The sequence below is a fragment of a genome, unplaced genomic scaffold (genome assembly GCF_019419815.1).
Source record: "Pyrus x bretschneideri cultivar Hongxiangsu unplaced genomic scaffold, Pyrus_bretschneideri_v1 Contig95, whole genome shotgun sequence".
Lineage (NCBI taxonomy): Eukaryota > Viridiplantae > Streptophyta > Magnoliopsida > Rosales > Rosaceae > Pyrus > Pyrus x bretschneideri.
Window position 1 is genome coordinate 949,639 of NW_025999837.1, and position 16,206 is coordinate 965,844.

General features: G+C 41.6%; 1 protein-coding gene across 1 annotated transcript; it reads right to left on the reverse strand.

Annotated features, from left to right (window-relative positions):
* Positions 1–36: 36 nt before the first annotated feature.
* LOC103930505 (GTP-binding protein YPTM2) lies at positions 37–2,561 on the reverse strand. The gene is made up of 8 exons (XM_009339846.3): positions 2,401–2,561; positions 1,747–1,819; positions 1,301–1,348; positions 1,164–1,211; positions 1,006–1,077; positions 722–877; positions 483–586; positions 37–388 (listed from the first exon to the last, which is right to left on the reverse strand). Exons 1-8 carry the CDS (start codon positions 2,412–2,414, stop codon positions 295–297), a joined length of 609 nt encoding a protein of 202 aa, XP_009338121.2. The 5' UTR covers positions 2,415–2,561; the 3' UTR covers positions 37–294.
* Positions 2,562–16,206: the final 13,645 nt, after the last annotated feature.

Sequence of the window (16,206 nt, forward strand, 5' to 3'; positions counted from 1 at the left end):
CAAAACAAGGGTTTTTTTTTTCTCCTGGACATGTTGTATCCAATCAAATGAATATAACATAAAATTCTGTGTGGTAATATTGACGTTACAATGAACTGCGTCGTTAACTGAATTATTTGAGTAACTTCTTGAATTTCTAAACGAACGAATGAAGGTGGAACCAAGTATCATGAATATCTGCTGTACATATTATAAGCTGGCTTGTCTGAAGGTTCCAATACAGAAACCACATGTTCTGCAAATCTGTGGAACGTCCGACCACCATCCAGAATGCACTCCGCCATGACGGACGAGTCAAGATGAGCAACATGTGGTCTTTTGGGCGACCGGTTGTCCACGCATGTGCACGGTGGATGGTTTGTTGGCACTCATAGGTTGCGTTGCTATCCTGCAACCCGAAAGCAAAAGGAAATGTTACGGAGACTGAATTACTCTTGGATCATGGATTCATAGAGAAAAAATAACATCTAAGAGGAACGCACCTGTTCTTTATCTCAGCAACCATAGTCATGAATGCCTGCTCTACATTAGTCGAATTTTTGGCGCTCGTTTCCAAGAACGGAATTCCTAGCTCGTCGGCAAATGCCTAAAAACCGGGGGATGGGGGAGAAGAAAAATTTTAACAACGTAAGTTAGAAATGTTTAAGCAGATCAACGATGCACGTGTATTGAACTTATGACAGTTTGATTTCACCGAAAGATTAATTAGTAACGCAAATACCTTGCTAGCTTCAGAAGAGACCACTTTCTTGTCAGCCAAGTCACTTTTGTTTCCAACCAAGAGCTTGTTCACATTTCCAACCGCAAATTTATCGATTTCTTGCAGCCAGGTCTTGACGTTGTTGAAGCTCTCTTGGTCCGTGACATCATAGACAAGCTAGCAACAGAGTCAGGAGAATCTGGTAAATACTTGCAAAATACCACATTCACGAAGAGAATCCTATGAAAAGCTTGTAGAACCAAAAATCTACGTTATGGGATATAAAGGTGTGAATCAATGCTTACGATAATGCCATGGGCACCGCGGTAGTAGCTGCTTGTAATTGTTCTGAAACGTTCTTGACCAGCAGTGTCCCACTACGGAGAAGAAACGGAGATTTCATATTTTCCGGTAATGCACTTTGATTTCAATCCAATCCGGGCTTAATAATAAACATACTTACGATTTGGAGTTTGACAACCTTCCCGTCTTGCTCCACAGTTCGAATTTTCTAAATAGAGGAAACAAAGAGATGAAATCACTGCCATGACATCAAAGTAACCAGATATCAGAAATGCTATCATATGTGATTTTACTTACAAAGTCAACACCAATGGTACTTATGTAGCTGTCGATGTAAGAATCATCCTACAGAAAGTGAGTGGAATCGTCAATAAAGCTTCAAAGAAGGTCACCGCCAATTTAGAGTGCACTATGCAGAATAAAAGCATTCTTCTGGTCATCAGAATGTTGTAACAGAAGACCGAAAACTCAGATCACTAGCGCGGGTGCCACGCATGCTAGTGCTACAAGTTAGCGATGATTAAACTTTAGGAAGAAATGCAACTGCATAGATTAGCCATAGTGTATAATATCCAGCACACGATAAGTGAGGCGGTAATGCTGCACCTTGGTTAATGGTGGTGAGGCGAAATTGCACTCATACAAATATAAAGAGAAGAATTTTATGTGCTTGTATGATCGAAGGGTGGCATATATATGTTAAGAAAAACATCGCCCTATACACAACATTGTTAAACTTTTACCGCAAATCTCAGTAGAAGGCATGACTTGCCAACGCCGGAGTCTCCAATGAGCAAAAGTTTGAAAAGATAATCACTGCAAAATGGGGGAAGAGAACTAATTGGAACCTCAAACTTTATGCTAAAGTAATTACGCAAAGAACTCAAGAATGTTCATGAATCATCAAATCTTAATAACAAACTACACTTATTCTGTGACAACTAATGTGATTAACCGATAATATGCCATGTGTATCTGATTTATTGCATTGGAACGAAATTATACAGGAAGTCAAGATCTGGATTCCATGAAATCAATCAAAAAGATTATAGGTGCCTAATAACGCACCAAGCCACAATCATTTCACAGGTTCCTAAGATACTCATCTTATTTAGCAAGTTCGTGGATCACAACTCATATTTTATGTTTCGAGTTTTTGAAATGAAATGGGATCCCAACATTAAATTTCGTAAGAAGTTTCTTCCACCAAAATGGCAAATCAAGAACCAACCCACATACCCAAAATTCAAATCCAATTAAAGGAAACAACCAGATATCAATCACACAGGAATTTTCAGCTATAAGAAAAACGTGAAAAACGTGAAAAACATGTAGACATGCATACAATTGGTGATGAGAGAGAGAGAGAGAGAGAGAGAGAGAGAGAGAGAGAGTACTATTCAGGGATCATGACTGGGTTGATCGACGAGGAAGATTGAGAAATGGAGCGTAGAAATGTTCAACTGGGTCTAAAATTACGTAATTGGGAATGTTAAGGGAGGGAGGGAGGGAGGGAGGAAGAGAGGAAGAGAAGGAGAAGACTTTGCTGTGTGTTTATAAATATGGGCGGTCAGTTTGCGTCACATTGAAAGGTTCGTAGTTCGTACTACGTCCTACTCAGCCACCAGCTTGAAACCTGACCCCACAAACACTTTTTTTTTTTTTTTTCTTCTTTTTTCGTTGGACCTATAACGTGGTCATGTGGCATTACCAGGCGTTACCACTATTTCACTCAAAGTCTACCGACATGTTTTTTTTTTTATTTTTAAGTTTTTTTTTTTAAAAGGTGGACAACTGGTGTCAAGTCACGGTTATTCACCTTTTTAAGGCTTGGAGAGGCTATGGAGAATTTCACCTTCCCCATAACCACAGTCAAGCAGACTCACTAGTTCAGAGTATCAAATCCAGAACCTTCCACATTTTTTTGTTTATCGGAGAGCCCCAGTCTACGCCCTTATGTCAACATGTTTTCTATTAATATATATTCTAAAAGTTGGATATATCAACTATATCATCGATCCTTATTATAACATTTAAAAATAATACACTATGTGACTTATATTCTAAATTCCATTAAAAAATTCTCAATTAACAAAAGACACACCACACTAATAGCGCACACCCTACCATATAATTACTTCACTACTTTGGGTTGGGCTTAGCACAATAATATTCTATGTCGAATGATTCAAATTCCCGTGTGAGAAGAATTACATGTAAGTTATGGTAGTTGGTCGGAGCAACTTATAAAATCGCACTAATAAATAAAAGCATAAAAACATAACAAAAGAAAGTTTTCTAAGGGTGAATTAGCTATGACAACCACAGCAAGTGTGCAGCTCCTCAATAAACAAAAAAAATGTGGAAATCCTCGGATTCGATGCTCCGAGCCGGTGAGTCAGCTTAACTGTGACCACAGGTAGACTGAAATTCCCCATAGCCTCTCCGAGTCCGAAAGAGGTGAATAATTGTGACTTGCCACCGGTTGTCCCATATTTCTTAAAAAAAAAAAAATAAATAAATAAAAGGAAGGATAGCCAAGTTAAAGATTGAAGATGAGTCAGCCATTGACGGAATTATCCCTTCTAATCGCTACAAGCCAAGAGTTAGTTTGTGAAGTTGAGGTTTGATTATCAGAGAACATGAAAAACGTGGGGTTTGGATTATTGGTTAGTAGGTGGAGTTTGAAGCCAACTTAGTGGGGATTTAATTCTAATTGTGAATTTGTTGGAGCTCTCTAAATTTAAGTTTGAATATTTCATATATAATTAAGATTAGATTAAAATATCGTTTGAATATATGTTTGATTATTATCAACTCCCTCCTTTGAATAAATGATTATGAGAACCTTCCAAGATATTGGGAAACTATTTGCTTCGAACGTACCCCAAAAATCACCAATCATTTGGTGTCTAATATCAGCCTACACGTACACACATGCGAATCAAAATATAAAAGAGTAGCAGGTTAAGCTCTCACTTCCAAGAAATTTTTTATTATGACCGGAATATGAGTGGTAAACCACGTGTTTTTGTACAAGTGGTGGGAATTTGTATTTTTTAAGTTATTAACTTTTGAATACATATATCTCACAATTTGTATAGTACCACCTTGTATGTGGTGTGCCACCTTGTATTCCTATCACACTAAAAAATCTGTCCTCACTTCTAAGGACGTATGTAGAAAAACCCTTATTTCTTTTTTTTTTCTTTTATAGAAAAAAAGATAAAATTAGAAGGAGAATCCTCTGGTACAACCATAACCAATACAGTAAAAAATGGGGATTTGAAACCGTAACTCCCACATCAGCCAGACTATCAGCAACAAAATTAGCTTTCCTAAAGACATGCCTTCAGTAAATAGTAGAATGGAGGTGTCAAGGGGGTTTCCAAACCCCAGTAACCAGATTGATAATCAAAGGGGAGTCTCATTCGACTTCTAGATTATTGATATCTTTCTTCCTAGCAAAAAGAAGGCCCTCCTTCAGAGCCCAAGGCTCCGCAATCGATATCGTGGCCCCATCAACATTGCAGGCTCCAGCACCCACCGTCAATCCTTGTTCATTTCTTACAACAAAACCCACTTCTATCTTACCTTGGGCCACCGAACCATCAAAATTTAGCTTAAGCCGACCTTGATCAGGAGGCCGCCAGCGGATAAGACTTTCAGGCGTCTTCGAATTTGAGTCCCCTATCTTGGCATTAGAGTAAAAGTAATCAACTTGGAATTAATAACGATGTAGACCGGACTATTGAAGCGAGGAACGTAGGGGGTCTGTCCAAACAAGTTTGGTGTACTAGAAATAAATTCGGGCGTTTGGATGCTTTAATGAGAATTTTAGTGATGAGTTGTCTACTTGGCCGAATCGAAGAAAGGAAGCAGTGGGTAAACTGGGTGGTTCTGTTGTGCAGTCTGAAGGAGATCACAGACAGTCAAGGGTTCTTTACGCATCAGGCTGGGCCAGTGTGGCAGCAGTATTACAAGGGGATGGCGAATACTGGGGTGGATGAGCTGGTGGTACAACTGAACCAGGCACTGGAGTTATCAACTATGGAGCAGGGAGTTAAACTGGTGGGGAAAGTCCTTACACATAAACCATTGAACAAATGGGGTGTAAGGAATATTCTCAGAGCGGCTTGGAAAGAGTTGGGTGAGGTGGAAATAAAATGGGTAAGGGAGAATATCTATATTATATCGGTTAAAGATGATAACGTAGCTTCACAAATCATTGAGCAGGTTCCCTGGGCAGTGATGAAGAAAGTGTTCTCTGTGGTGAGATGGCCCCCGGAGCTCGCATTAGAGGAACTGGAGTTGGATGAAGTACCTTTCTGGGTTCAAATTCGGGGATTACCGCTGGGATTGGCTTCTCTTGAGAACGTTCAGCGAGTAACCAAAGAGGCTGGGAAATTTTTAGCCTTGGAGGATCCCGGACATGCTCGAGGTTTTGTGCGAACAAGAATCTTAGTGGATACGGAGAAGCCCCTTTTCAAGGGATGCTGGATTAGGAGGGACTCAGATAAGGAAACCTGGGTGGAATTTCGGTATGAACGGCTCCAAGATTTCTGCTATACGTGTGGGCGGATAAGGCATATCAATACTGAATGCTCTGTTGAGATGTCTGGAGAAGGGGCGGTGGCGTATGGAGAGTGGATGAAGGCACCGCCGGTAAGGGATGTGGCGATCTCTACGAGAGTGGTGTGGCGATCTCTACGAGAGTGGTGTATGTGGGCAGGGGGGAACGCCGGCAGGCCGGTGCGGTGCGGGGACATGGCAGTACAACTACTATGAATCATGGAAGTCTACGGAGTCCGATTTTGCAAGGGAAGGAGAGTAATCAATCCATGGAGATCGGGGGAGCGTCTAAGAGTCACGGCACAGGTCAAAGGAAGTGGCGTAGAAGAATGCGGGTGGAGGGAGAGGATACGTCGTCAAGCCCTGTTATGGAAAGATTCAAATCAGTGGGGGATGGACAGTGGGACGATTTCCAGGGGGTCAATGATAATCTGCCTGCCATGGGTGATGATCCACTAGGGGGCAGTAAAAGAAGTGGGGAAGTGCAGGATATGGTGTTAATTCATGCTCCACTGAAGAAACTCAAGGGCCCGGCCACGGAGGAGAGCCGCCAAGACAGGGTGGCAGAGTTATGGAGGAGGTTGAACTTCAAGGAAGGGTGCCTAACGGTGGAACGGGCGGTCTTTAAGGCGGGTGCAGATAAGGAAGAAAGAAGTGAAAAAAATGAAAGACAGGTGGTAGTGGAAGAGGGGTCGGATATTGCTAAGGGAAAGTTGGTGACAAGGAAGACGGGTTCGATGGCTCGGGGCGGTGGCGGCTGGCCTTCAACAGCCGCAGGCCAGCCATGAATTATATCTTTTGGAACTGTCGTGGGCTAGGGTCGGACACGACAGTTAGGGCTCTCCATGGGCTAATTCGCAAGAAGAGACCCTCTATGATCTTTTTATCCGAGACTAAGATGAAAGATCATAGAATTATTGGGGTGAGGAGGCGTTTGGGCTATTTACATGGGTTTGACGTTGAGCCAATTGGAATCTCTGGTGGGTTGAGCTTGTGGTGGGAGGATAACTTGGAGGTTAATATTATCCTTTCGTCCAAGCATATCATTGATGCTGTGATGAGAGTTAAAGGACAAACGCAATGGTGTCGGTTTACGGGTGTGTACGGGACTTCGTATAGAGCGGAGAAAAATATGTATTGGGACTGGATGGTTAATCACTTTACACCCACGGACATTCCTTGGATTTGTGGCGGGGATTTCAACGAGTTCTTGTGGGATCATGAGAAGTCTGGTGGTGTTGAGGTGTTGTATAACAGGCCAAGGTATTTAGATGAGTTTATGTCTTCCTCTCTGTTGACGGACTTGGGATTCCAAGGGCCGGCCTTTACTGTTGGAAGTATGCCCACAAAGCCACTCATTTGATGTAATAGCTTTTTGGAATACTTATTGTGTTAAACTTTTATATGTTTAATAGAAGGGCAAAGCTTATTGTTAATCACTATTTATAGTATCTTGTGTTTAAGCAATAAGGGAATCCAAGGAATGTATTTGATCTAAGAGACAAGTGATTTAAGTTAGTTAAATTGACGAGACCTTTCTCTTATGTTCATTCCTAAAACGTTCCTAGCCATAGGATTGCCAATTGGGCATTGACAATCCGCTAAGGTTAGTATGTGTTATGTCGACTCAAAGCGTGAGTATGAACTAGTCTCAAGTCATTTGGTGTTGGACACTAAGGCAAACACATAGGTGCTCGAAAGAGTAATCGAGTACACTGAACTACGATCAAACAAGAGTTCGAACATACATGTCATGTAAGAACTCAATAGTTGCAATATGCAAAGTAGTCCTTTGACCTGAGGCATCATTGATGTCTAATGGTTAGGTCCTTGATCTTTGATTATGTCAACGGCATTCCATTGGAGTGTCCACGGCATTGTTGGGGTCAAGCTATCTAGTCATGTAGGCATATGAATGTACAACAAGGGATCTCTAACCTTCCATGATGGAAGGAGAATACTCTAAGATATGATTCGAGAGTCTTTGGCCAAAGCATATGAATATGACTAAGGAAGATGTTCCAAATCTTATTCGATTGAATCATATAAAGAAGTACCACATTGGATAGTAGACATGAAACAAACTATCACTCAAACAATGTGATTAAGAGTATTGTATTAGAGAAGGACCGTATTGCATTGTAGTTGTAACTGGATAGGTTCTCCAACCACTTCTACTTAGCTTGGGTAACCATGACATGCTGCTAGGCGTCACCCATGGTTTGTGGAAGCCCTAAAGATTAGCAAACACTAATTTAAGGGAGAATTGAAATGTGGTTTCAATTCACAATCGATAGTTAAGAGTAACATCGCCCACTGCCTCGCTAATTGGAACCTAATGGATCGTACACCGAGTAAAGATATAAGTGAAGAAATTATATGAAATGGATATGCAATTAAATGGTTTAATTGAAGAATGGTCAAGATTAATTAAATAGTTAATTAATTATACGAAACGTTCGTATTGGGCGTTTAAGTTAGTTTTGGGCTTCGGGGCACAAAAACGTTTTGGGCCACAAGGCCCATTATGTTTAAGTTGTATGACAACTAAAACAAAATGGGCAATTAAGCCCAATAACAACTAATGGCCGGCCATAACCTTAAGGGTAGTGAACTTGGCTTAATTGCAAGTTTGCCACTCCATTGTGAGGTGGTATAAATACATCTTTATAGCCATTTCACCTTAAGGGGTTTCTAATTGAATTTGGGTGAAACCTATTCTCTCATTACCTTAGGTAAGGAACATCTAGCAATCTTTCTTACCTAAGTCATCCATTTCATCTTCACACAACATCTTTGGTGTGGAGACTTAGAGACACCAAACTTTTGGTGTTTTGGAGAACAAATCCTCAAATCCTCAAAGAAGAAAAGGAGCACTAAAAGGGAGGAAATCACAAGGAAGATTCAAGGAGCAAGGAGGTGACTTGAAGGCCCTCCACTTGGGTGAATCCCTTGTGTAATCAAGGATGAGCTTCAAGGGTAAAGAATCTCTAAATTCTTATTCTCTTTAATTTTGTTAAAGAGTCTTATGGTTCACCATATACTAGGCTTTGAAAGTCATGGGTTTTATGAATTGTTTTTGAATGCATGCCTACTTTAAAGAGTTATTAGTTTGCATATGTATTCAAATGTTCTTACATGTTCTTAGCTAGGACAAAATTTTTCCTTCATTTACGTGGAGAGGGTTGAGAAGAGGAGATTGGGTGGAGGAGCGGCTTGATAGGGTCCTGGCGAATGAGCAGTGGCAGCAACTTTGGCCGAATTCCCATGTTATTCACGGAACGGCTATGGCTTCGGATCATTGCCCAATTGTTCTTAATTCTAATCCGGAAGAGCCGAGAGGAGGGAAGTTGTTCAGGTTTGAGGCGTATTGGGTTGCGGAGGAAGAGTGTAAGAACTTAGTGGAGAATTGCTGGAAGTGTCGGTTTAATGGCAGGTGTGTGAATAGATGGGTGAGAATTTTAAACGACTGCCGGTATCGTTTAAGTAGGTGGAATCGATCTAAGTTTAAGGGGCAGAGTTATAGGATCCAGGATCTTCTATCCCAGTTAGATTCGTTGCAGCGAGACTGGGGTCCAAACTTTGATGAGATAAAGGAGTTATCTCGGCAGATTGATGAGCTAAGATTACAAGAGGAGAGTTATTGGTGCCAGCGGTCGAGGGTTAAATGGTTGAGGGAGGGAGATGCTAATACTCGGTTTTTTCATTCCTCAACCATTCAGAGGCGTAGGAGAAATAAGATTGTGAAGCTTAGGGCCGAGAATGGGAACTGGGTGGAAAGTCCGTCTCAGGTGCGCCAATTGGTGGAGAATCATTTTTCTTCAGTATTTAGCTCGGCCGGGGATCGGAACTGGGGTTCGCTGCTTGATTGCATCATTCCCTCTGTCTCTTCAGAAATGAATGAGGCGCTAACTGCGCCGGTCACGGACGAGGAATTAAAGGAGGCTGCTGTGCAAATGGGAGGGCTTAAGGCTCCCGGCCCTGATGGTTTCCAGGGAATCTTTTATCAGACTTATTGGGAGATAGTGAGGGCTGATATTTCTGAGATGGTCAGAGAGTTGTTTCAGGACTCTGCGGGTACAGGTTTGATTAATCAGACTCATATCGTGCTTATTCCCAAAGTTCCTAATCCGGAATTTGTGTCGCAATTCAGGCCCATAAGCTTATGCAACTACTCGTATAAAATTATGTCAAAGATTCTTGCAAACAGATTGAAGGTAATTCTGCCAAACATCATCTCTCCTACTCAGAGTGCGTTTGTGGCAGGGAGACAAATTCAGGATTGCATTGGCATAGCCCATGAGATGTTTCATTATCTGAAGGGAAGGAAAACAAGGAATAAATTTGAGATGGGTATTAAACTGGATATGCAGAAGGCGTATGATCGGGTTGAGTGGGACTTCTTGGATGCTGTTATGGAAAGAATGGGATTCAGTAGTAGGTGGAGAGCGCTAATTAATGGGTGTATTTCATCGGTGAACTTCGCGGTGCTCGTAAATGGGCAGGCAGGAAAGACTTTTGCTCCTTCGAGGGGTCTCCGGCAGGGAGATCCTCTTTCTCCTTATTTATTTATTTTGGTGGGGGAGGTTCTGTCCAAGCTGATTCAGGGTGCGGTGGACCAAGGTAGGTTGAAGGGTGTTAAGATGGGCGGCTCTAGTCCAGTGATTTCTCACCTTTTCTTTGCTGATGATACCCTTTTGTTTCTGCGGGCTGATATGGAAAATTGCCGGAATCTGAGACAATTGCTGGACAAATTTTGCGAGGCGTCTGGGCAGAAGGTAAATTTGGTGAAGTCCAGTGTTTTCTTTGGGGCAAATGTTCCGAAGGTGAATGCCGATCAGATGGGGAGTGCTCTTGGTATGCTGGTGGTGATCAATCCGGGGACTTATTTGGGGGTTCCTGCTATTTGGGGTCGATCGAAACAGCGTGGTCTTGCTTATGTTAAAGGGAGAATTTTGGAAAAGCTTCAAGGATGGAAGAAAAGTACTCTTTCCCGCGCAGGCAAGGAGGTCTTAATTAAGGCTGTTATTCAAGCTATTCCGGCGTATCCAATGAGCATCTTCAAATTCCCCGCTGCTGTTTGTCTGGAATTGGATGCGATGGTGGCTAGTTTTTGGTGGGGTTGCAAGGAGGGTGCCAACAAGATTCATTGGGTTTCAAAGGAGGTTTTGGGTTTACCCAAAGACTTGGGAGGTTTAGGTTTCAGAAATTTTATGGAATTCAATGAAGCTCTGCTTGCTAAGCAGTGTTGGCGATTAATAACTGAACCGAATTCGTTATGGGCTCAAGTGATCAAGGCTCGGTATTTTCCCCATTGCTCGATATGGGATGCGAAGAAGGGGGGACATGCTTCTTGGGCGTGGAGCAGTCTATTATGTGGTAGGGATGTGATTAGGGAGGGTTCTCATTGGCATATTTTGGGGGGTCAGGAGGTGAGGGTGTGGCAGGATAGATGGCTTCCTTCTTTACCCCATGGACGCCCGGTGCCGGTAGGCCAGGTTGCGGTGACTCCAAATCTTCGGGTCAGTGCTCTTATCTGTCCGGAGTTGGGGCGGTGGAATCTGAGCTTTCTTCAGCCTTTCATTTCGGGGGAGGCTATGCAGGCTATTGAGGAGACGCCTCTTGGGGATTTAAGTCGTAAGGATAGGCTTATCTGGGATCTGAGCAAGAATGGGTGTTACTCGGTCAAGTCGGGTTACAGATGGTTGCAAACTAGATCGATTGCTGTGAGGGATAAGCAGCGGCCTTCTGTTCGTGAGGTTCCCAAGGCGTTATGGAAGGGGATTTGGAATCTGGAGGTGCCTCCCAAGTTGCGACATTTTATGTGGCTTACTGATAGGAGCATATTTAGGCGACTTACTTAGCTTGTTTTCGTGCATCTATGTTGGTAATTCATAGTTATTTTAGTCCTTTATGCTTCTTTTGTGTGTTTTCAGGTTCTAAGGGCTTAGGGATCAAGAAAGTGCATTTTGAGGCTATTTGGGGCACTTTTGGGCATGGATTGGATAGCTTAATCATGGAGCAAAGAGGATGGACGAAATTGAAGCCTTGTATGCTCTTTGGGGAAATCAAACAAATCCTTTGAGCCATGGAAAACCTCTAGCCCAATCAAACATATTATGCCATGCAAACCAACCTATTTTAGGCCCATTCTATGTACTTAAACCCTAGCCCTTTAAACTAGTCCATTTATCACTTATCACTTCCATTCACTTATCACTCACCACATATCATTCATTTATCACCACATATCATTCATTTATCACTTATCAAACCTTTCACTTATCACTTCCATTCACTTATCACTTATCATTTCCATTCACTTATCACTCACCACATATCATTCATTTATCACTTATCATACTCATAATCATCTACACATTTCAAACATATGCATTTCATCTCACATGCACACCCACCTCTTTCCAAACTAATTCACATGCATACCTATTCTTTAAATCAACACATGCATTCACACACATGCACATCATTCACTCACATTTCCACCATTCATTCTTTATTCCACAAACAAGTCACATGCATTTCCACCTTCCTACTTCATCATTTCACCACATTCTCCCTCTTTAACTCATTTCATTATTCATTCACTTTGCATTCATTCAATTCCACCCCACATGCACCCTTTATTCTTCATCATTGCAACCATGGCACATTTACACCAACAAAACAACTCCCATGCCATGGCCTACTCATATTCCCATTTCCTTTCCAACATCTCACATGCATTTCCACCTTCCTACTTCATCATTTCACCACATTTTCCCTTTTATTTCCACATGCAATTCTTCATCATTGCAACCACAAACACCTTAAACAAATAGTCATATACATCTCCACTCCTCCTATAAATACCCTTGCATTCATTCATTCAAAAATCATCTCATTCACAACACAACAACACACCACAAACACAATCCTTTCTCCCTTAGAATCCAAAAACCACCTTCCATTTCCACCAATTCTCATCCATTTCCATCCCCCCAACCAACCTATCCTTAAACCTTGTGCTACAACAACGAGGAAGAGAAGAGTGCCTAAACGTTCATACAATTCAAGTTTGAGTTGTTGGAATGTTTAGGTGTTTCTTTGATTTCAAAGTTTCATTTTAATTCTCTTTGTTTTGTACGTATAAGGAATGGAAGAGAAGAGTGCTTAAACGTTCATACAATTCAAGTTTTGAGTTGTTGGAATGTTTAGGTGTTTCTTTGATTTCAAAGTTATGAGGAACTAAACCCCCCCTTTTAGCTAGGGGGTAATTCGAAACTATGTTTATGTTTGTAATATGATTTGATTACTTTTAATTACGTTTCATAAGTTGTGAATTCAATTTGTTTAACTGTTTGATTGATAACCTATTTATGTATGTTTATTAAGAATGAACGCTTAATTTTCATGCATGAATTTGACGCTAGAATATAAGTGAGTTTCACGTAATAGTTATGAACTTATATTCACAAGTAGTGGAGGTTGCTTATAAACAATCGTGTTAAACATATTCTTGGCATAAGTTTCATGCAATCATAGTAACGAATGCCTCGTCAACACTTATAGTTTTCATGATGCTTAATGATTCTTGCTTGTATCTCTATTATGCAATTCATGTAGGGAACTTGTGAGGAATGCTTTGGATTGTCGTATGCAATCATCCAATTCATTAACTTAAGGAAAACTTGACGGTTAATTTAAGCGGACCTAATTAACCCGGGGCGTTGAGAATTCATGGTTTATTGAAAAGCAATTAGACATCGTTTTGTATGCAAGTATAACATATGTGGAGATGAACCCCTTAGCTAGCTTCCCATCCATTCATTTCCGTCAAATCCATATTTACAATTTGTTTTGTTTCCAAGTTTCCATTTTTAGTTTAAAGTCGTCCAAATCCAATCCCCCTTTACTTTATTGTTCAATTTAGTTAGAAATCAATTTAGTTTGTGTTTTTAAAGCATTTTGAGTCTTTTGGTTTGTCTTAGTGTTTTAACGTTTAGTTTCACATTCTTTGAGTCTAGTTTAGTGTTTTATCTTGTTTTTACGTTTTTGAAGTCAAATCCAAGTGGTTAACAATCCCTCCTAATCCCCGGTCCAGAACGATCCCTACTTACATCCATACTACAATTGTCAAAAAGAGGGTTTAATTTGTGCGCGTATAATTCTCGCATCAAATTTTGGCGCCGTTGCCGGGGATTAGCAACTTTGCTAATCCCTTGGTTCTTTTCTTTTTGGTTTAGTTGTTTTCGTTTTAGTTTCTAACTCAGTGTTGTTTTCTTTGTTTGTTGTTACTTTTGATATTTGATCTAGTTCTCTTTCTTTGATTTGAGGTACTAGAGAAGTAAGATATGGATTTTGCTAGTATTCAAGCTCAATTGGCAAATCTTACTTCTCAATTGTCGCCGTATGCCGAAAGGACCACAATGCAGAGTGTCCCTACATTTGGTGCTTCATATAGGCAAGGATTTCAAGCCAATCAATGTCCACAAAGAGATTGGAGGGATCATTCAAACTCTATGTGGTGGGAAGCTCAACAAGTTCAAAGTGAAGCATATTGGCAGCCATATGATGAGTTCTATTCAAGACCTATGCAGCCACCACAACCTCCTATGCAATATGCTCAATTAAATTCAAGTTCGTCAATATATTATAATCAAATTCTTAATGAATTAAATTCTTTGGTGCAGGGGTCACAAAATCAAGCCAAGGAGGCTCAACAAGAAGCGTATTGGCAACCTTACGAGGAGTTCTATACAACACCTATGCAGCCACCACAACCTCCCCCACCACAATTCCAATCAAGTTCAAGTATGTCCATGGAAAGTGATCAAGCTATGCAATTACTAACCTCTATTTCGCAAGGGTTGCAAAATCAAAACAACCGGATAGCAAATAACAAGAAGGAGATGATGGATATGGAGGAGCAAATTGGGCAGATTATGGAGTTCATGAAACAAATTCAAGAGCAAGAAGTGGATGAAGAGCTGCTAATTGAGGAGGAGGAAGAAGACATGCACACGGCAAGGGAAGAACAACCCTTGCTGCAGCCCCCTAAGCCCTCTAAACCACCCACCACAAGTAAGGACGTCCCAATTCCATGTTATTCTGATGTTATTCCACCCAATGTCCCTTTTCCTAGCAGGTTTTTGATTCCCAACCAAGAAGAGAGTAAAAAGGACATCGTGGAAGCCTTCCCAAAGGTTCAAAATGTTATTCCAATTCTTGGTGGAACACAGCAAGTTTTAGATGGTGTTGAATTCTTCAAAGGACTTTGTACACCAAGAAGAATGATTCAAGAGAAGGTAGTGGCTGGAGAAGATGTAGAAGGCATCAAAGAGGACATTAGACAAGGACCAATTCTCACATGCAATCTGGCCAAGTCCAATATCCCTGAAACTTTAAAGGGAGTGGTGTTTATTCTTGAGTTTATGTCAGAGCACACAGGTAAGCTGCCTCCCCGAATTTCAATTTTCTTTTATACTAATATGTTGTTAATGATCCAGGCACCCACTTTAGAATTTGAACCATTACCGGATCATCTCAAGTATCACCCGCCATTCAGAGATAAATTCCATGTCATGGGTCCTAAATGAGCCTAAGAAGGTTTTGTCCAGCTGTACGACATTAAAGCAAGCGCTACTTGGGAGGCAACCCAATACAGTAAATAAAACAAAGTTTGTTCATTGATTTTTTCGATAAATTACAATTGTATCTAAACATGGCAGAAAGATGGAGTCTTCACAAAGGTTGTGTACGTGAGGCCTCACTACGTGGCAACACTCTCGGAGCAAGAGGCATCGGAGCAGGAGGCATCGGAACAGGAGGTCTCGGAGCAGAAGGCATTGGAGCAAGAGGCATCGGAGCGGAAGGCATAGGAGCGGGAGGCACCGAAGATAGATCATTCAAGGCCCCAAACCTTGGTGGAACGCTGGATGACCCAGGAAAGAGGTTCCTCTGGAAGAAAGCTGCAAGCCTTTGACGGTCATCAAGCTCGTCAAGTTTCCTCTTCATGCCTGACGAATAATTGTTGGCAAGTACGTGCAAACTTCGGTTCTCGTACTTAAGCTGTTTGATCTCCTGCTTAAGACTCTCCACCTCCGCCATCAAGGATTCAACCTGACGGGAGCGAGCAAGAAGGCGTTGGCCCATGTTGGACACAGAGCCAGCGCACTGAACACTCAGAGCCAGGGATTCTTGAACAGCCAACTCATCGGACCGTCCTGAAAGTAGCTGACTGTCTTTGGGAGTGAGGAGGTTCCGAGCCACTATCGTAGCCGTTGTGGGATCTGTCATCACAGAGTCCTCATCTGTAAGAGGGCCATGGGAAGATAAGAAAGACGGGCACCATACCTTACCCTGACGAGGCGCGACCGGGTCACTGCTTAGACTCAAATCTAAGCAAATGTTCGATGGGTTGGATGAGCTAGCCATTGTTCAAGAAGTTAAAAGAAAAAGGTTGGATGGAGGAAAATCTCGACGGGCCGAAGATGATTTTTGGGAAGTCTTCAAAGTGTGTAGATAGAGGTGATCGATCACCTCTATTAAAGGATAGGCGACACAATCACCAATTCAGCATTGAAGAGACACCGCTCTTCAAAAACCGGATTTTCTGGCGTAAAGATCGC

Excerpts from the sequence above, each read along its gene's own strand:
- LOC103930505 (XM_009339846.3), bottom strand. Across the intron at positions 1,349-1,746 it reads GCCTTCTACTGAGATTTGCG|GATGATTCTTACATCGACAG; the intron begins GTAAAAGTTTAA and ends CACTTTCTGTAG. Across the intron at positions 1,212-1,300 it reads GTACCATTGGTGTTGACTTT|AAAATTCGAACTGTGGAGCA; the intron begins GTAAGTAAAATC and ends TCCTCTATTTAG.